The following is a 23,164-nucleotide window of genomic DNA, read 5'->3' on the forward strand; positions in this document are numbered from 1 at the left end:
TCTTCTCTTTCTCTCTCTCTCTCTCTCTCTCTCTCGCTCTCTCTTCCTTCTCTGCTCTCTCTCTCTCTCTCTATCCATTACAACAGACACATTTCACTGATTCGGCTCATTCATGGAATTACCAGCGATGATAGCAAACAACACATTGCTCTAAAAACACGAGAACACAGTGATTAATAAGTTCACTTTTCTTCGCCCGCCAAGCTAAACGTGACCAGTCGGAAGGACGGAAGGCGCCGACACGAGATGGAGGCCGTTACCGCTGTAAAATCATTTATCCGAGGTTAAATTACGTGTAACAAGGTCACTGCCATTGGGCTTAAATGTCTGTAATTTTACTCGGTTAAATTATTTCTACAGCGGTTAAAATGTTATTTCTAAGCACGATGACCAACGTACTCCCCTCACGCGCTCGATTGAGCAATAGTTACAAACGACTTTGAACGAGATTTTTAGCCGAAAAACGCCCTGCGCTCTGCCAGTGTCACCAGAGAGGCGCGACACCTCCAATAGTCGCCCTGGGTGCCTTGTGCCATAACGCGCACGCGAAATTTGCCGCGCGGCTCTGATTAAAGTTGCTAACCGTGTGACTGAAGCGGTCGTCGATTGGGAAGCCCAATAGTTCATCGCTTATCGCTGCAATATATCACGCCGAGATCAACAACCACTAACAGCGCTATACCATGTATAACTAGCTGCATTCTCTTCGTTATTGTTACGTCTCTAATCGCATAAATATTCAATAATATATAATAAAATATTTCGCCGTTACATATTCAATAATATATTAATATAATATCGCGCCGTAAATTCAATAATATTAATAATAATATTTGCAGTAATACTTAAATAATATATTATAATAATATTCGCCGCTAATATTCAATAACATATATAAATAATATTCCGCTTAATATTCAATAACTATATATAATAATATTCGCCGTACATATTCAATAATATATATAATAATATTCGCCGTAATATTTATTATAATATTCGCGCAGGTTCATTTCGACTCGGTACCACAGCCTTCGCACTGTGCTTTAAGGGAAACCGGCGGGCAAGCTTTGCCCTTTCCTCAGTCCCTAAACTATAGCGACGGATGTATCGACGGACACGGGTTCGAACGTCGCTCCAGGTTTTACTCGATTATAGTTGTTCGAATAATGGCTGGCAGGTGTTGCTCTTCCTGCGAGATGCTGCCGTTTAGAACTACGAGGAACCGTTCACGACCAGTTGATGCGTCGTCGACAGTTAGCGGACGATGGGCAGCCACTATTGCGCCTGATCGGTTTTAGTAACATGACGATGCCTCGACGGTGCTGCTGCGGTGACCTGCGACAGGTGTTTACAGTCAAGGGCAGAGGCAATGACTTAGGAGCACCCTCACGAAACGCAGGGCACGTTTCACGACGCAGGGCACGCTGCGCGCACGTGAAACCGTGCGCATCAAATATAATCAGTCAGTTAACGCCTGACGTTATAGGATACTCTCCCGTTGTGCCGGGTATTGCTCTAGTGAAGATTAAACGTTTATTTGCGATATGAATCGAGATCAATCACTTGCTTTTTATTATAGCAGAGATTATATCTCTATGCTCATGCAAAAAATTTCATTGGAAATTTATCCAGCACCTAATTATGTTACACACAATTTTGAATTTGTATATTAAAAAATGGTATTTTGGATATTTCTCAACACCAGAAGGAGTCGACGGGGGGGGGGGGGGGGTATACAAAATATTCTGCCACATGTTAAGCACAATATGGACCAAAATAGCCGTCAGGGATTTTTTCTTTTAATCTTACATATTTTACCGAGAAAACTCGGAAAAAATACGCTACGTTACTAAACTATATTGTTGCCGTTTACGTCTGGCGAAGTTCAATGTTTATGTCTAAATGATGATCTTGATTGCGTACGCATGCTATCGCTCGGTCATGCGAGTGTCGCCAGTGCGAAACAGAACATTTAACGTGAATGAAAAATCAGATATTTAGCTGTTTCAGATTATTTTTGTCTCTCTGGTCCCTGCTGAAGGTTTACTTCCCAGGCTTGCCTTCCCCACTCTCACCACCTTTTCTCTTCGCTCGGCTGGTCTTCTCTCTATCTCTATCTCGTATCTCGCGTGTCACTCTCACCACCTTTTCTCATCGCTCGCTGGCTCTCTCTCTATCTTCTATCTCTATCTCGCGTGTCCACTCTCCCCACCTTTCTCTCGCTCGCTGGCTCTCTCTCTATCTCTACCTCGCGTTCTCTCTCTCTTTATTTCTCGCTTCTCTCTCCCCCCTCTCTTTCTCCTCGTATGCAATTCTTAATTTTATAATATAGTATATAATAATTAATTATTGTATACATATTTATATTGAATACTAATAATATATATAAATATATTATATATATATGATTTTATTATAATATAATTCTAATAATATAATTAATGTAGATATGTTATTAGAGTGTTTCTGAAGAATATAAGTGATATTTTTCCTATACAGTAGTTATTTAGTTATACACTAATAACTTGGCCTCGCGTGCAAGTCTTCACTGGTTATCTGTATTTGCAATAACCAATTACCCTTTCTGGTGTTACGCCTAGCAGCACGAATTATTATATTCAGCGTGTGGTGCGTATTAGGTACGCTTGCTTGTCGGAAATGAAAAATACATACAGAGCAGGCCTGTACCCAGGAATTGGCCTAAGGGGGGTTCCAAATCAGAGGGTGTGCGGGTGACTGCGAGCGCCGAAGGTGCGAAGCGATTCGGGGGCTCGGGGGCATGACCCCCGCGGAACATTTGAAAATTTGCTTTCAAAATGTGCTTCTGGTGCATTTAATCAGTTTTATTCTTGGATAAAATATTCTCTAGCCCAACTATAAACTAGGCCACAAAGACCTAAAAAAACATTTATACATATTTTTACCATATATTTATTTTTTGTATGGGTGGGGTGGGGTGGGGAGTTCGGATCCCCTCTGGGTACGGACTGCAGGGCATACACTCACAGCGTTATATATATCGCCACTTTATTGCGTTGCTCAGTGGCGTATTCAGCATAGGGCGGAGTCCGGATCGCCACCCCCCTCGTTTGCAGCCCGAAAAAAAAAACAATAAAACCTATAGTAACCTACTTACATACTTTACTATAGTACCTTACCTCAGGTGTGTACGCTCTCTGGAAAGTCATGAAAAGTGTTTTAAATCCTAAATTGTAGGGTTGAGTCTTGGTTGAGATAATGTTATCAGACATCAGAGATATGGCCCACAGTATGCCTCACCATTGCAGGGAAAAATGGCCTTAATATTTACAAAATTTTCTGGGCGGGAGCATGCTCCGACCCCCCCCCCCCTAACGCTGGCGTGCCTACGGCACACCGGCCTGCTTCGGCAGACCCAGGTACATTTACCGTCTTTATTCAATTACTGCGACGTGGATGCGGCCCACGATGCGAGGCGCGGCGGGATTGACACTATCGCGCTGTTGCGCGCATATCCCGCGGAACTGCCGCTGTCTCAGCCGCGCGCCAGCGCTCAGTGTTCAACAGCAAAGCTCATGTCTCTGCTGGATACGCCGACTGAGCGTCTGCCCGTTGTTTTTTAGACAGCGTCGTATGTACGTGTATGCGTGTATATGCGGATGCGTAGTATGACGTACAATACGTGCATGCGTGTATGCGTATCATACTGTGCATGCGGTGCATCGTCGTGATTCTTGCAGCATACGACCGGTATGGACGAGTATCCGGAGGATTTTCTCTTACGCAGGCCTTGTTTTCAATGTCACGGCGCCGCCAAGATCTACCGATACGCCATCCTACGATCGGAATAAACGGGCGGAAACAGATATGAACACGGGGGTAAATAATTTTGAATGTTGATATTTTGATTAAAATATGAAAATCATCAGTCACTGACATCTCAGCACTATTCGTTTCTTCACTCACACTATCTCGGCCCGGTTCATTGCCACATAGCGCCCACCATTTGCCTTTGGAAACCTATTGGTAACAACTGCACAACAGTTTGGGCATCCATATATATTATGCGAGTGGCGGCATCAAGATTGTAAAAGTGGGGGTGTCAAGCTGGGAGGGGCAAGGGAAATGTTGGGTGGGCAAATATGTTGTGATCATCGCTGCGCCATTTCGAGCGTCGTAGCGCGAGAATAATGGGTGGGTCCCGGACCCTAGATTACGGCACTGGGGGTGTCCAGGCCGCGAAGCCCCCGGAAGTATTGAGCTTTTAGCATTTTTTTGAGCCGTGGAAAAATCAAGCTCTGTATTGCCTTAAACGGGAGGAATTAAACACATTGCGCAGAGCATCTTCTGATCCTTTATCCAAACTTTCTAATTTTTACTGTAGTGCCGCAGATTGCTTAAAATAATGCTATCCACGGAAATCTTGCTTGTTTCGCGGGAAAAATAAAGGGGAAAATCGTAGTGGCGGGAAATGGAATAAGAAAGCGGAAATTTTCCTGCCAAAATTGGAAGGGGTTGGGAGGTCGCCTCAATAGAATTCAAATTACATAGACTAGGGTTAAACCCAGATTTTGAAAGCCAACATTTTGCGGGGCCTATGGTAGTAAAATTAATATTGTTCATTGCTTTCCTGTGAACTGGTGTCCTTATACCTTTGTCAGGAGCTGACTGGGGGCAACGGTTTCGAGAGGGGCAAAGGCTTTGACTGGGGGGGGGGAAATGCCCCCCATGCCCCATGCCCCCTTGGGTGCCGCACTGTCTATATGCTTTAGGCCCCGATGAACATAAATTAATCCTCCTTAAGTAACTCCTACCGCTGGCCAGGTCATAAACCTGTAGATATAGATATATATTTATATATATTAAGGGGATCAACAACGCAAGTACCAGTGTTACAATCGAATGTATGCATGGATTCATCTCACACATATCTCCAACACACCTTGAGGACAGAGGCAGAATGATCATACGAACCAGGATCGACCAGACAAGTACCGTTGTTGCAATCCATTGCTACTACATGGGTCCATATCACACATGGCTCCTGTTATTTCCATGGGGGCACAGACAGGCGGGGGCATTACGGCAACTGGGTTAATAAGACAAGTACCGCTGTTTGCAGTTTAATTGTACCTGCATGGGCTCCACTTCACACTTGCTTCTGTTATTCCATGAGGACAAACACACGAGGCAGAGTATAGCTAAGGGGATCAACAACGCACAGTACCAGTGTTACAATCTAATGTACTGATTATAGGTGATTGGCTCATTGCAGTAGCAGTGGTACGGTGGGGACGTGGATCACACGCTCTGGACACGAGGCCACCCCTATGGCAATTTAATATAAACACGCCTCGGATGTGGGGCTAGTTCGGTGTGGTTGCGTTTTCATACACTCCCCATTTCCAGAGTGGGCCGCAGCATTCAGAGCGCTCTGCTATGAATGGGCGTCCTCGGGGAGGAAGCGAAAGAGCCATGGACGTAGGGGCAGCGGACAGTCGCAGTGGTCGCCGTCTCGGCCCCTGCATCTGCGCAGGGAGGAGCAGCCACCCGAGTCTGGGGACTGCTTTGTCGCAGAAGCTGACATTACGCGCATGGAGAATTCCTCGCATCTCGTTGAGCAGCAGCTCGGCCCGCATTGGACTTGAGAATACAGACGTCAGCGCGAAGCTCCGCAGTCGAGGAAGCATGATTGGAGGCTCGATTGCTTGACGGATACCGCGCTGGTAGCACCAGCGCTGCCCACGATACGGAGGAGAGCGCGTGCGGAGATTAGGGTAGGGCAGCGTCACGCGTAATAATTAAAAACATTTTTTCCCTACGTTCACCATGACCGCGTCACTAATGGTGATTCAAGTATAAGCGGGTAGGGATTCACCTACGTCACATGACCCGCGTCCTTAAGGTGATTTCAAGGATATAGGGGTAAGGATTCAGCCTACGTCACATGAACCGCGTCCTATAGTGGTGATTCAAGATATAGCGGGGTAGGGATTTCACTTCCGGTCAGGGTGACTCGAATCCTGAATCTTACAGCGGATGGTCACGTGGTGGTAGCCACGTGCTATTATGGGTTATATAGCTGTGCTGTAAGTTGGAGTGAGGTTCATGTAGAATGATGTAGAAGTTTAGATCCGATCCCAGAACTTGTGTGGTCACTGTATAAATCTGTTTATATCATAATTACCACTGTGTAGTCACCTCATCAGACAATCGCACAACATGACAAAGCCGCGCCACACGGCGCTGGTCGCACGTGCGCGGTATCTCTGCGACCAGCACTCAGCAAAAAAAACAATAACCCCCAATCTCCAATCTCTCATTCCACAATTCTATTTTCATCTTGCCCATATATTTCGCCCAAAACTCCCTACATGCTTGAGAGCACGATGTCACCCTGTCTTGTCAGCTTTCCAACCGTTCCCCTCATTTCACATCACCTAGAACTGCCTTAACCATAGAACTCGCTTCCAACTGGCCTTGTATCATCATGCCGTCCGGCCCAATTACGCGCGGACGTTCTGTTGTATAGTCTGTTCTATGGATAAAACACAACTACCGTCTAGCTCCACTGACTATTTTCATGTAACGTATAAAATAGACGTTTACACTGCTTTCTCGCAGTAACGTGGCATTGGGCACTGACGTCTTTCTTCGCCAGTGTCCATTGGTTCACAACGCAAGGCTTATTCAACGAGTGGTAACGAGAACGTTTACGTTTTATTCCGACTCACCTCTGCCTGGTGCTTGTGACGGCTGACCGTCCCGCACGCTAGGCACGTTGAAGATCTCCGGGCCGTATGGTTTTGATACTGTATATACTGTGTTTACTGTTTTGGGCATTCAATCCCAAGTTTGTATGGCGTTTATAGCTACCGGTCTGTCGGTCGCGTACTGCTAATAAAAGCACGGGCGTCCCTGATTGAATACAAAATTGTTTGTTGTGGTCTCCGCCCCCCTTCCTGCTCGCGTCCAGCGTGTGGATCTATTAATCGAATCTTGTGGCCGCACATTGGGCCGTGACTGGCTCAGACGTTACATAAAATATATATATACTAGTTGAAAAAGTATTTTTAATTATGGCCTTATTTGTTGAATTTAATATTGACTTTATAATGTTGAGTTCGATTTGGCAAACCGTCAATTCGCGTCTGCTTTTGAACTGATGTTTGATATTTTCTTTGCAATTAGAACTCATTGACGTTCAATTTAGTTCATCTGGCCAAATCACTTCGTATGATAGTCTCTGCTTTAGCTATGGACTGTGAGATAGCGTGCAATCAACGATTGACGTTCTTGTTCACGAATGGATTTCCCTGATATTATAAATCTAGTTTTCGATCACGTTCCTTGCGGGCAATAGCGCACGGTCGTACGGTGACTTCCTTTCGCGTGATGGTTATCTGTTATTTTTATAATAACATTCTGTTTGTTAAATAAAAAATGTTCCTATTCCTGCCCAGCAATACAGATAGCTTTATATATTAAGTACACGTAAAACATTTATAGTGAAAACGAAAGGTGGTACTGGAGATAATATGCGACGACGATTTTTCTTCACTCTCACAGCATGTGTGTCTGTTACCCCCACACGATGCCACAGCTATTATACATACTATAAACATTGGATGACGAGTTGTCTTTGGCACAGTCTTCAATTCTTTGCGAAAACTCTATTGCAATGTACAAATTGCAACGGTTGTAGTCGAAAATTAGGATTTACAATATTTTAGTAAAGTATGAGTGTTTGAAGAAATAGTATTTTCTACGGTGATTACCTATTTTCGTTTCAGCCTTGTTCTTTTCTTTTGTGTCACCTCTTAATTACTTCATTATTCCTATTATTATCTCGCAAACAGCAGTACGTTAGTATCTTCGCAGATTACTGTGCTTCTTATTTACTCGACAAGTACAGGCGATTAAAACATGAGAGGGACAGGTACACTGAGTACACACGTCAACTCAAACGAATCCAAATAAAAATATTTCTTTGGAGCTCACGCACTGTGAATAACAACCTGAACGCGCTTTATATCAATGTTAGATATATGCGCCACAAACAGACAGAACGAACGTGTGCCGTTATCTTGGTTCATTGCGAGACGTGCGTAGAGGGCAATAAATGTCTGCAAGGATTTTACCACTTGCACGATGGACGTGGGGATCGCCCGCGGGAAGTATTGGCGGCCACACAAGAGCGCCTAGTACCGTGAAACACGAGCAGGCATTCTTCACTCGTTGTTTTATAGCTATATCAGAATCTGTATCGTCTGAAGGCCGTCTGCATCGTGATACCCGCACCACGCACTCACGCCATTCACGCACGTTCGGGACACACACACACACACACACACACACACACACACACACACACACACACGCGCGCGGCGCGCACCACACACACACACACACACACAACGCACACACACACACACACTGCGCGCACACACACACAGCACACACACCGCGCGGGCGCGCATGCGCGCGGCACACACACACACACACACAACACACACACACACACACACACACACACACACACACACACACACCGCGCCCGCGCGCCACACACACACAACAGACACACACACACACACACACGCGCGCTCGCGCACACACAACACACACACACATATCTATGTTATGCAGACAAATTCTGTTAGGTATGAACATATTTGCTGTCTACCTAATCGTTTAGGAATGCTAATTGTTAGTGGCTCTTAGGTTGGCCGACTACGGTAACGACAGGGGACGTCTGTTTCGTTAACGCGTGTCGCCAGTTGTTGGCATTTTAGTGTTTCGCTCCTGCCGTTGTTGTGATGTCACGTAGCGGATTAACCAGGGTAGCACCAGCCTGAACAGAAACAGTGAGATTTCGGATTGACTGTACGGTTATAGCTTTACTTTGATTGCCTACTAGTTCACAATAATTCTCTGCATTCGTAAATGCAGCGGATCTATTCACCACTTAAGAATTTAATATTGTGAAGAAGTAACACGTCGCCGGCCTTTCGGTCTTCCTCTCTCACTGTTCGTCCTCTCCCTCGGTAGCGCTCTGGGCCAGTCCCTAAGCGGGGTGGGGTGTTTCTTTCCCCGTTAAGTCGCACCTTGGCTCTACCTATCCGGATCCGTTCTTTCTTCCGTCCTCGCTTAATTTGCCTTCTCCGTTCGTCTCCGGTTGCCACCTACCTTGAAACCTGTGCCTCTATCCTCTCGCTCTGCAACGCTTTCCGCTCCCTCTCTCTTCTTCTTCTTCCCTTCTCCTTCTTCCTTTTTGCTACCCTAGCCCTGAAAAATTAAGCTCTCCGTCTTCTCTTCTTTCTTGCCTTCTTCTCTCTCTTCTCTTCTTCTTTTCCTTCTTCTTCTTCCTACCTAGCCCTGAAAAAATACGCTCTCTTCATCTTATTCTTTGTACTCGGCTGTTTGTTCTCCTTCTTCTTTCTCTTCCTTAAACCTAACCTGAAAAATAACACTCGCCCTCTTTCTTTTATCCTTCTGCTTGTTTCTTTTTCTCTTCTTCTTCTTCCTACTAGCCCTGAAAAATTAAACGCTCTCTTCCTCTTTCCTTCTGTCCTCTGCTTTCCTCGCTCTCCTTCCTCTTCTTCGCTAAAACCTAGCCCTGAAAAATAACGCTCCTGCTCTGCGATTCGGCTCGGTTCGGTGCGCTCTTATATTTACCTAGCTGGCACGCGGATTTCGTTTCGCTTGTTGCAATTTCGTAGTTTCATCCTGCTGATGCCAAACCCGTGGCTGGTACGGTGATTGCATCATCTATGCAACTCGTTTCTAAATACATATTCCTCTCTTTCGACAACTTAGACTATTCATTCTTATTCAATCCCCTCATATATTATGCTGATAATAATACTAACCGCGCAGATAATTATTATCCTATTTATTCGTCATCGCCTTTTTTGCGTTAAACACTTCCCTTTTTTTCCCCGACCATAGCAGCAGCAGTGATAGCATGATTCCAAGTGGCCGCGCATGGACTGTGCGTGTTGAACATATTTATGTGCGATCTATATTTCCATCCTCTATTTAGTAAATATATGTCCTATATATCCATCTTACTTGAGTTCAATTCTATCCATCTTGATCTGAGTCTACTTGCTCCTGTGGTTACACACTCTCGAAATCTCCACCTATACTCGTTTTTCTTTATTGAATTTTATAATTATGTCGCCGTGTTTATTAGTTAGAGGTGTCCTTCATTCTATTAAACTGCTACATTTTTAAATATGATTAAAGCTTAAATGTGTTGTTAGAAACACTTTTCTAAAAGTATCATATGTGCGTCCGTATGAAAATCGGAGTCCTTAAGTAGACAGTTTCAGTAGCCCCACCTTAGGTTGCCGTACGTATTGTATATATTTGGTATGTGTTGAGTAGTAAATAAAAAACCAAGTGAAACAACTAATCTGCCGATTACGGTTCTTACGGTTGCTATTTACGCTGCTGCCCTGCTAAACTTCTCTCCATTGCTGACGAAACAAGCTGCCCGTTCTACGCTGCGATTACCGAGACCTGAAGTCTTTCAACATTTCGCACAGTAAAAATAATTGGGTGGAGATACGCGGTAACGGGATTATCCAGCGAGCTATTCCCCCCAGAATAGGGCTAAATAGTGAGCTACAACATTGGTGGATGGATTGCGTGGAAATAGTTGAAGATCTCCGTGTAATTCTGTAGGCGTCTACCAGCGTAGAACAGGTAGGCAGGCGTGTGTTTTCGTCCGCCAAATGGTTAGCGAGGTTAGCAGCCAGGCAGCGTAGATAGCAGAGGTTTAGCAGCCGTTAGTCGCAGATTAATTTGTTTCACTTGGATTTTATTACCTTACTCAACAACTACCAAATATATCTACATTACGTACGCGAAACCTAGGTGGGTGACCCCACTAGGTCCCGTCGTCTCCAATTTAATCTCTCTACATCATGGTAGGTTAAGCCCCTCCTGGGGTAGGCACACCTCGTAACTCGGTTCTACTCTGTTAACTCTGTTCTTTTCGCTCGTGTCTCCCGCAGCTTTACTATTTAGTGAATTACTCATAGCGCAATTGGTCTGTAATCATTAGGTCGGTGCGCAGGTGAGGCGGCTACGGGTATATAATATATCATATACGAGCATACGTCCCATGTTTCGATTACCAAACCATCAATAACTAGCCGGGTTAGACAATATAGCGACGCGAAGCCGGCTAATTAGCCGCAAGTCCTCAATACAACACTTCACTAAAATGGATTCACTAGAAGAGTTAATTGCTGTTTAGCCGGGCGGGCCCTGACATTATTGCTTGCTACCATAATGATAGGTAAGAGATTTTTTTTTGGAAATTCATAGAATTCCAGCAATAAGCTGAAAGGTTTACACGAGTTCCTTTCACGCATTTGCTTGGCATGTTACATAAAGCAAGTCAGCAACCTACCTGCTTTAATTTTACTGCTCGAACAATCGTGAATCTAATTATTCAATGCACCAGTTCAGGTTTATTGATACGCCGTTTTCTTATACGCGAAAGATCTATTGTATGGGTTGTTACTGTGGTCATGGACCTCTTTGGAGTCCGGATGGCGCCTTCATTGGGGTCGCTGACCACTATTCTTATGCAAAATTTTGTGTTTTATGTGCTTATGTGCATTTTTCTGGGGAGGGCGGTCTGTTAGCTTTCACAGCTCTCAAAGGGCGTCCATGACCTCAAAAAAGATTTAAAGAAACCACTGATCTTATTGTATATTCAACACCTCACCGATCTTCAGTTTTGATGTCACGTAAAGGGTATACATGTTTGCTAATTTACAAACATTAATTAGCTAGAATCACACACACGCTCTCAACGTTACATACTCCAGACACCACACACGCGCAAGCAACGCATTTGCACGCACGCACGCACGGCCACGCACGCACGCACGCACGCACACACATTGCACACACACATGCACACACAACACACAACACACACACACACAACACACACACACAAACACCACACACACACACACACACAACACACGCTCTCACGTACTACGCATAAGACACACACACACGCACGGCACGCCGCGCATTGCACGCCACGGCCGCACGCACACACACACACACACACACGACAACACAACACCACACACACACACACACACACACACGCTTCATCACGTACATACGCAAAGACACACACGCGCCACGCAACGCGCGCATGCACGGCACGCACGCGACGCACACACACACACACACACACACACACACACACACACACACACACACACACCGCGTTGATTCAGTATTTAATAATAAATTATATTAAGTAAAGACAGGCACTTACCGTCTCTGGGAAGTGTTGTACCGTGTGTATGTAATTTATAATTTTCTCGGCGTCTCGTTTTATATAATCTTAGCATAGTACTGTAACTTTTTGTGCTTGTTCAAATAACTAGTGTGTTTACTGGAGTCGTGTAAATTTTAAAGGTACCGAGGCTTAGCTCACAGTTTGTAAGATTTTTGGAACAAAATAAATATGTTAAATGCTGTTCACATTAAATGATGTGTTTGCTTCAAGTATTGTTAACGTTTTATGAAATGTAATACATACATACGGGCCATAAAGAAAATATATGATAAAATATGATATGACAAATGATTAAAATGATAAGTAAAACATAATGAATAGCAAAAAAGTTATGATAACATGCCGAGTATAATTACCCTCTCACACCCACTTGCAAAAGACTAAAGGATCTTTAGGCTTCTCAAGCGATGTTTTTTTTCGAACATTAATTGACGTCTTTGTCGTGTTACCTCCGTATTCGTCTTGCCTATATTCACTTCGACGTTTTAACGTAGCGTGGTTATCGGGGGTGGTGTTCGGGTTCATTGCCATAAATACCAATAAGTTCTGATTCTACATTTACAGTTTGCAGTAAATAAAAGACGCGTGTCGTGTTATACGTTCAGACGGCCAACATATAATCTAATGGCAAGATTTGGCTAACAGTATTACTAACTTACGTGTAACACTGATGACATGCCAATATTCTATAAGTTTACGCATGTCGCTTACTTTTGTAACCAGACGGGGGTAGTTGCCTCGTTGCCGAAACGCCGTAGCTAATACTATCAAGAACTAATAATACATTGTATCAGGAGTGAATAATGACAAATAATATATATATATATATATATATATAATAATATTTTTGTAATTATTCATTCCTGATTGTAATAATACAATGTATTGTTAGTTCTGGATACTATGTATACGTCACGTGGTCAACCTCCTGTCCCCTCCCTTCTCCCCTAGCATCACCAGACAGCGAGTACGGCTGCTGTCACTGACCTAGGCATCACGCGAGGCTCGGTCTGGTCCCTTATGTCACATTCTAATCACGTCTTATAAGTGCAAGTTATCGGGGGCCTTGAAAGGATCACCGCGGGTTGCACGTATGTGTGGTAGGACAGACACCTGTCATTGACCCATCATAACATATTATAGTGGTCGTCGTGATAAATTAAAACACATATATATGTATATATATATATATATATATATGTGTGTGTGTGTGTGTGCTGTGTTGTTGTTGTTGTGTGTAGTGTGTGATGTGTGTGTGGATGTGTGTGTGTGTGCTTTGTGTGTGTGTGTGTTGTGAGTGTGTGGGTGTTGTGTAGTGTGTGACTGTGTTGTTGCGTCTGTGTGTCTGTGCATAATATAATTCTAATAATATAATTAATGTAAGATATGTTATTAGAGTGTTTCTGAAGAATATAAAGTAGATATTTCTTCCTATACAGTAGTTATTTAGTTATTACACTAATAACTTGGCCTCGCGTGCAAGTCTTCACTGGTTATTCGGTACTTTGCAATAAACCAATTACCTTTTCTGGTGTTACGCCTAGCAGCACAGAATTATTATATTCAGCGTGTCGGTGCGTATTGGTACCGCTTGCCTTGTCCGGAAATGAAAAATACATACAGAGCAGGCCTGTACCCAGGATTGGCCTAAGGGGGGTTCCAAATCAGAGGTGTGCGGGTGACTGCGAGCGCCGAAGGTGCGAAGCGATGTTCGGGGGGCTCGGGGCATGACCCCCCGGGAACATTTTGAAAATTTGCTTTCAAATGGTGCATTCTGGTGCCATTTAACAGTTTTATTCTGGATAAAATATACCTAGCCCAACTATAAAATAGGCCCACAAGACCTAAAAAACATTTATACATATTTTTACCATATATTTATTGTTTGATGGGTGGGGTGGGGGTGGGGGGTTCCGGATCCCCTTGGGTACGGGACTGCAGGGCATACACTCAACAGCGTTATATATATTCGCCACTTTATTGCGTTGATCTCAGTGGCGTATTCAGCATAGGGCGGAGCCGGCGTACGCCCCCCCCCCTGTTTGCAGGCCCAGAAAAAAAACCAATAAAACCTATAGTAACCTACTTACTACTTACTATAGTAACCTAACCTCAGGTGTGTACGCTCTCTGGAAAGTCATGAAAAGTGTTTTAAATCCTAAATTGTAGGGTTGAGTCTTGGGTTGAGATAGTGTCATCAGACATCAGAATATGGCCCACAGTATGCCTCACATTGCAGGAAAATGGCTTAAATATTTCAAAATTTTCTGGGGGAGCATGCCTCCACACCCCCCTAACGCTGGCGTGCCTACGGCACACGGGCCTGCCTTCGGCAGCCCAGGTACATTTCACCTGTTTATCAATTACTGGACGTGATGCGGCCACGATGCCGAGGCGCGCCGAGGATTGACACTATGCGCGTGCGCATATCCCGCGGAACTGCGCGTCTCAGCCGCGCGCAGCGCTCAGGTTCAACAGCAAAGCTCATGTCTCTCTGGATACGCCACTGGAGCTCGCCCGTTGTTTTGTTAGACAGCGTGTATGCGTGTATGCGTGTATATGCGTGCATGCGTGTATGCGTACATACGTGCATGCGTGTATGCGTACATACGTGCATGCGTGCATGCGTGATTCTTGAGATACGACCGGATGGACGGAGTATCGGATGATTTCTCTTACGAGGCTTGTTTTCAATGTCACGGCGCCGCAAGATCTACCGATACGCCATCTACGATCGGAATAAACGCGGAAACAGCATATGACCACGGGGTAATAATTTTGAAATTTGAATATTTTGATTAAAATATGAAAATCATCAGTCACTGACATTCAGCACTATTCGTTCTCACTCACACTATCTCGGCCCGGTCATTGCCACTAGCGCATTTGCCTTTGGGAACCTAGGTAACAACTGCACAACAGTTGGGCATCCATATATAATATGCAGTGGCGGCATCAAGATTGTAAAAGTGGGGGGTGTCAAGCTGAGGGCAAGGGAAATGTTGGGGGGCAAAATGTTGTGATCACGTAGCGCCAATTCGAGCGCGTAGCGCGAGAAATAATGGGTGGGGTCCCGGGACCAGCATTACGGCCACTGGTGGTGTCCAGGCCGCGAAGCCCCCGGAAGCTATGAGCTTTTAGCATTTTTGAGGTGAAAAATCAAGCCTCTGTATGCCTTAAACGGAGAAATAAACACACTTGCAGAGCACTTCTGATCCTTATCCAAACTTCTAATTTTACTGTAGTGCGCTAGGATTGTAAATAAATGCTATCCACGGAAATTGCTGTTTCGCGGGAAAATAAAGGGGAAAATCGTAGTGGCGGAAATGGAATAAGAAAGCGGAAATTTTCCGCCAAAATTGGAAGGGTTGGGAGGTCTGCCACTCAATAAGAATTCAAATTACATAGACTAGGGTTAAACCCCAAGATTGAAAGGCAACATTTTGGGCCTATGGAGTAAAATTAATATTGTCATTGCTCCTGTGAACTGTGTCCAGTTTTCTGCGCGAGCAAGGGGGGGTACGGACTCCCTAGACCCTCCCTGTACACGCCCCTGCTCGGGCGCGAAGCGACCAGGCGAGGGAGCCAAGCGACCGAGCGAGGGGAGGGTGTGGGAGGGAGGTGTTCACTGTTCACCCTCCCGCACGATGGAGATTTTGCAATTATTACACTAAAATGGAGCGACCAGTCGGACCTAAAATGGTCTTTGTTATCGGGCGGCCTTCCATAAACATATAACCTAACCTTAACATATGTCGCAGAGACAGTTAATTAATCACTGAGTTGTGACATGCATATAAGATTTTTGCAGTAAATAATATCTTAGTCTGTTATTATATCTTTCTCTGTTAGTTGCACACGTGCCTGATTCCCCTTCCATGTCTTTTTCCGTTTCTCTCATAATATTAATCCTCATATTGATCATAATTATTATCTTGTGGTTGTTACTAATAAAGACTAACTAAGAACTGAACATGCCTGGAAGATTAGTGCTAGCGTGAAGGTACTCCGAACATGTTTTCGATCCAATCAGGTCGCTCTTCCTCCTGCAAGTAGAATAGGTCAATTGGAAGTAGAGACCAAGAATCAAGTTGTGCCACATTTAACTACATATTGTTCGGTTTAAAATTAATAGTAAAACGAAATGGACCTTTAAGAAGGAATAGGACGATACGACTATTAAAACAATAAACTAGTTTGGAAGAATTGAGAGAATGCCCGACGTACATCTAACGGGTAATGTGATAACATATTTAATTGGTCTAATGTAGGAAATTATAGAATAGAATAACATAGAAATGTTTTAAATTCGCGACAAGATCTTCCTATGCTGTAGTCGCAGATAATGTTTTAGCTCGCTTTAACCGAAACCGCATAAAGAAGAAAAACTAATTTCAAAGAAAAACAATTCGCTGACGAAAATACATTTATAGCTAAAACGAATAACGAAAAACAAATTATATACTTTAATCGATATAGGCTTTCGTCTAGTATAACCATGCAAGTACTATAAGAAAAAATAGATATTAGGAGCCTATTAAAGATTACAACAAGAACGGAAAATGTTCTTGGTTATGCATACTTTTCGATTTCGTTACATGAAATTTACATTGCTTTTTATAGCACTTCATCAATATTCAATAATATATAATATATTTGGCTACCCGAACAACTTAACAACACGTATACGTATGGCATCAAGGTGTCCAATCCACCATACAACAATAAACTACTTCTACAAACTCCACCGTAGCATGTAGAATAGTGAACATACCGCGAGTATTGCATCTGGTTTCGCTTGCGACTGTGCATGTTGCACCATACATCTATTGAGGATTCACCTACGTCACATGACCCGCGTCCTAAGGTGATTCAAGTATAGCGGGTAGGGATTCACTTCCGTCAGGTGACTCGAATCCTGAATCTTACAGGGATGGTCACGTGGGGTAGCCACGTGACTATTATGGGTATATAAGCTGCTGCTGTAACGTTGGAATGAGCGTTCATGTAGAAATGATGTAGAAGTAGATCCAAATCCAGAACTTGTGTGGTCAACTGTATAACTGTTAATATCATAATTACACTGTGTAGCCACCTCATCAGACAATCGCACAAACAGACAAAGACCCGCGCACACGCGCGGTCGCACGTGCGCGTACTCTCGCGACCAGCACCAGCCCCAATCTCCAATCTCTCATCCCACAATCTATTACATCTCTCCCTATATATTCGCCCAAAACTCCCTACATCTTGAGAGCACATGTCACCCGTCTTGTCCAGTTCCAACCGTTCCCCTCATTTCACAATCACCCTAGAAACTGCCTAACCTAGAACTCGCTTACCCAACTGCCTGTAACATCAATGCCGCCGCCCAATACGCGCGACGTTCTGTCTAGTCTAGTCTGTCTATGGATAAAACAACTACCCGTCTAGCTCCACTGACTAATTCATGTAACGTATAAAATAGACGTTTACACTGCTTCTCGCAGTAACAGTGGCATGGGCACTGACGTCTCTCGCCAGCTGCTCCATGGTACACAACGCAAGGCTTATCAACGAGTGGTAAGAGAACGTTTACGTTTTATTCCCCGACTCACCCTCTGCCTGGTGCTTGCTGACGGCTTGACCGTCCCTGCACGCAGGCACGTTGAGATCTCGGGCCGTATGGTTTGATACTGTATATACTGTGTTTACTGTTTCTGGGCATTCAACCCAAGTTTGTATGGCGTTTATAGCTACCGGTCTGTCGGTCGGTACGCTAATAAAAGCACGGGCGTTCCCGGATTGAATACAAAACTTGTTGTTGTGGTCTCCGTTCCTGCTCGCGTCCGCGTGTGGATCTATAATCGAATCTGTGGCGCACATTGAGGCCGTGACTGGCTCAAACGTTACATAAATATATATATATACTAGTGAAAAAAGTATTTTAATTAATGGCCTTATTTGTGAATTTAATATTGACTTTATAATGTGAAGTCGATTTGGCAAACCGTCAATTCGCGTCTGCTTTGAACTGATGTTGATATTTTCCTTGCAATAGAACTCATTGACCCGTCAATTTAGTTCATCTGCAAATCACTTCGTATGATAGTCTTCTGTTTAGCTATGACTGTGAGATAGGTGCAATCAACGAATTGACGTTCTTGTTCCACGAATGGATTTCCCTGATATATAAATCTAGTTTTCGATCACGTTCCCTCTGCGGGCAATAGCGCACGGGTACGCGTGACTTCCTTTCGCGTGATGGTTATCTGTTATTTTTATAATAAATTTGTTTGTTAAATAAAAATGTCTATTTCCTGCCCCAGCAATACAGATAGTTTATATATTTAAGTACACGTAAAAAACATTTATAGTTGAAAACGAAAGGGGTACTGGAGATAATAGCGACACGTTTTCTTCACTCTCACAGCATGTGTGTCGTTACCCCCACACGATGCCACAGCTATTATACATACTATAAACACTTGGATACGAGATTGTCTTTGGCACAGTATTCAATCTTTGCGAAAACTATTGCAATGTACAAATATGCAAACGGTTTAGTCGAAAATTAGGAGATTTACAATATTAGTAAATAGTTTGAAAAAATAGTTATTTTCTACGGATACCTATTCGTTTCACCTTTTTCTTTTCTTTTGTGTCACCTTAATTACTTCATTATTCCTATTATATCTCGAAACAGCAGTACGTAGTATCTTCGCAGATACTGTGCTTCTTATCTACTCGACAAGTACAGGGATAAAACATGTAGGAAGGACAGAGTACACTGACGTACACACGTCAACTCAAACGAATCCAAAATAAAATATTTCATTGGAGCTCACGCACTGTGAATAACAACGAAACGCGCTTTATATCAATGTTAGATATATGCGCACAACAGACAGAACGAACGTGTGACGTTATCTGGATCATGGAGAGTGCGTGAGGGCAATAAATGTCTAGCAAGGATTTTACCACTGCACGATGGACGTGGGGATCGCCCGCGGGAAGTATTGGCGGCACAACAAGAAGCGCAGTAACCGTGAAACACGAGCAGGCATTTTCACTCGTTGTTTTATAGCTAGTATCAGAATCTGTATCGTCTGAAGGCCGTCTGCATCGTGATACCGCACGCACGCACTCACGCACTCACGCACGCGGTGCACACACACACACAGCACACACACACACACACACACACACACACACACCACGCGCTGCGCCCGCGCACACAACACACACACACACACACACGCACACACACACACACACGCGGCGCACACACACACACACACACACGCAGCCGCGCGCGCGCGCGCACACACACACACACACACACACACACACACACACACCCACACACACACCACACACACACACACACGCGCGCTTGCGCACACACACACACACAACACACACACACACACACACTGCCGCTCGCGCGCGCACACACACACACCACACACATATCTATGCTTATGCCAAGACAAATTTGTTAGGTAGACATTATTTCTGTCTACCTAATGTTATAGAATGCTATTGTAGTGGCCTTAGGGTTCGTGGCCGACTACGGGTCGACAGAACGTCTGTTTCGTTAACGCGTGTCCCAGTTTGTTCGGGATTTAGTGTTCGTCCTGCCAGTTCGTTGTGATGCTCACGTAGCGTGTTAACAGTGTAAGCACCGCTGAACAGAACACAGTGAGCATTCGGTTGACTAGTACGGTGTATAGCTTTATCTGATTCCTACTAGTTCACAAATAATTCTCTGCCATATCGTAAATGCAGCGGATCCTATCACCACTAGAATTAATATTTGAAGAAGTAACACTGTCGCCGGCTTTCGTCTTTCCTCTCTCACGTTCGTCCTACTCCTCGCGTAGCCTGGGCAGTCCTAAGGGGGTCTCCCTCGTAGGTCGCACCTGGCTCTACCTATCCGGAATCCCGTTCTTCTCCGTCCTCGCTAAATTCCTTCTCCCGTTCGCTCTTTCCGGTTATGCCACCTACCTGAAAACCTGATGCCTCTATACCTCCTCGCTCTGCAACGCTTTCCGCCTCCCTCTCTCTTCTTTCTTCTTCCTTCTCCTTCTCCTTTTTGCCCTACCTAGCCTGAAAATAACGCCTCTCCGTCTTTCTTCTTCTTCCTTCTGCTTCTTCTTCCTTCTTCTTCTTCTTCTTCTTCTTCTTCTTCTTCCTACCTAGCCCTGAAAATAACGCTCTCTTCCTCTTTTCTCTTTGTCTCGGCTGTTTATTCTCTTCTTCTTCTTTTTCCCTAAACCTAACCTGAAAAATAACACTCGCCTCTTTCTTTTCTCCTTCTGCTGTTCTTTCTCTTCTTCTATCTTCCTACCTAGGCCCTGAAATGAATAACCTGCTCTTCCTCTTTCTCTCCTTGTCCTCTGCTTCCCTCGTCTCCTTCCTCTTCTTCCTAACTAGCCCTTGAAAATAACGCCTCCTGCATCTGCGATTTCGGCTGGTTCGGTGGCCGCCTTATATACCTAGCTGGCACGCGCGATTTCGTTCGCTTGTGCATCGCTACGTTTCACCTGCTTGCATGGCCCAAACCGGCCATGGCCTGGTACGCGGGTTGATCTGCATCATCTTATGCAACTCGTTTCTAAATTAAATATTCATCTTTCGACAACTTAGACTAGTTCATTCTATTCAATATCCCTCTATACTTTTGCTGACTAATAATACCTAACGCGCAGATAATTAGTTATCCTATTTATCTTCGGTTTCATCGCTTTTTCATGCGTAAACACTCCTTGTTTTCCCCGCCATTAGCAGCAGCGATGATAGCATGATCCAAGCATGGCCGCGCCATGGACGTGCGTGGTTGACACTTATTTATTGTGCGCGATCTTATATTTTCATCCTCTATTTAGTAAATTATATGGTATATTCCATCTATACTGTGAGTTCAATCTACCATCTTGATCTAGTCTACTGCCTCCTGTGAGTTACACACTCTGAAATCTCCACACGTATAATTCCGTTTTCTTTATGAAATTATAATAATTATGTCGTGTTTATCTAGTAGAGGTGTCCTCATTCTATTAACCATGGTAAGCTTTTAAATATGATAAGCTTAAATGTCGTTGGTTAAGAACCACATTTCTCTAAAAGTATCATATCGGTGCCGTCACGTGGAAATCAGTCCTATAAGGTACGGACAGTCAGTTAGCCCACTAGGTTGGCCGTACGTATGTATATATTTGGTATTGTGTTGAGTAAGTAATAAAAACAAGTGAAAACAACTAATCTGCGATTTACGGTTCTACGCGTGCTATTCGCTGCTGCTGCTAACTTCTCTACCATTTGCTGAACGAAACACGCTGCCACCTTCTACGCTGTCGATCTACGAGAACCTTGAAGTCTCAACATTTCGCAGTAAAATAAATTTGGTGAGGATACGGGGCTAAACGCGGCATTATCCAGCGAGCTTTCCCCCCAGATAGGCTAATAGGAGTACAACAATTTGGTGGAGGATTGCGGAAATAGTTGAAGATCTCCGTGTAAATCTGTTAGCGTCGACAGCGTAGAAGGTAGCCAGCGTTGTTTGTCCGCAAATCGCTAGCGCAGGTTAGCAGCAGCAGCGTAGATAGCAGAGGTAGACGCCGTAGTCGCAGATTAGTTGTTTCACTTGCCGATTTTATTACTACTCAACACATACCAAATATATACATACGTACGGAAACCTTAAGGTGGGTGGACCCACTAGCGTCCGTCGCTCACATTGAATCTCTCTACATTCCATGGGTAGGTAACCCCTCCTGGGTAGGCACCTCCGTAACTCGCTTTCTAACTCTGTAACTCTGTTTTTTCGGCTCGTGTCTCCCGCAGCCTTCTACTATTTAGTGACATAATCATAGCGCAATTGTCTGTAATCATTTAGCGGTGCGCGGTGGGGCTACGTCAATATATATATATATACGCAGCAGTTACGTCCCATGTTATTTACCAAACCAAAACAATAAACTAGCAGGTTAGAAATATAGCACGCAAGCCCTAATTAGCCGCAGTCCTAAATACAACACTTTCACTAAAATGGATTCACTAGAAGGAAGTTCATTGCTTGTTAACCGGGAGCCCTGACATTATTGCGTTGCTACCATAATGACTAGTTAAGAGATTTTTTTTTGAAATTCAGTTTAGAATTTCCGCAAAAGCTGAAAGGATTATTACACGAGTTCCGCTTCCACGCATGCTTGCATGGTTACATTAAAGCAAAGTCGCACCTACCTGCTTTAATTTACTGTCGTAACCATCGTGGAATACTTAAATTAATTTCATGCCACCAAGATTCAGGTTTATGATACGCCGTTTTCTATACGCGAAAAGATCTATTGTATGGGGTTGTAACCTGTGGTCCATGGACCTTCTTTGGAGTCCGGATGGGCTTCATTGGGGTCCGTGAACCCACATTTATCGCAATGTGGTCACGCTTTCCCAGTGTGATATTCTTCAAAGCTTTTTTCTTCGGAATGACTGCTTTGTTTAGTTGTATCAGACTTTTTAATAGAGCGAAACTGTGTTCTCTTGACTAGGCGGGAGTGATGGTTACTGAATATACAATCGCAATCTTATGCTTTATATTCACCAGTGGAGAGTTCTCTAATATAGATGAGGCTTGGTTCTTTAATAGGGTTTTTTTCCATGACTCACAAAAAGATTACAGAACCCTGATTCATTGTATATCAAACACTCCACCGATTTCAGTTTGATGTCACGTGAAGGTCGTGGAGGGTATCACTATACATGTCTCTCTAACCTTTAACAAACAAGACCCAACATAATTGGGCACAAAGACTGGAGTTTTTGAGCACTCCTCACATCACCCTGCTCGTCCTCATA

General features: G+C 44.1%; 1 protein-coding gene across 1 annotated transcript in view; it reads right to left on the minus strand.

Moving 5' to 3' along the window:
* LOC106816316 (neurogenic locus notch homolog protein 3-like) overlaps positions 1-17,151 on the minus strand; it is a 38,878-nt gene extending 21,727 nt beyond the window's left edge. Inside the window, exons 1-2 of the mRNA XM_014820897.1 lie at positions 17,100-17,151; positions 16,304-16,371 (exon numbers count right to left, since the gene is read on the minus strand). Of these exons, the coding sequence (XP_014676383.1) occupies positions 16,304-16,371; positions 17,100-17,137 (106 nt within the window). The 5' untranslated portion in view covers positions 17,138-17,151. The remainder of the gene's footprint in view (positions 1-16,303; positions 16,372-17,099) is intronic.
* Between the last annotated feature and the right edge of the window lie 6,013 nt (positions 17,152-23,164).

This window comes from Priapulus caudatus, unplaced genomic scaffold, assembly GCF_000485595.1.
Source record: "Priapulus caudatus unplaced genomic scaffold, Priapulus_caudatus-5.0.1 Scaffold1346, whole genome shotgun sequence".
In the NCBI taxonomy this organism is placed as follows: Eukaryota; Metazoa; Priapulida; class Priapulimorpha; order Priapulimorphida; family Priapulidae; genus Priapulus; species Priapulus caudatus.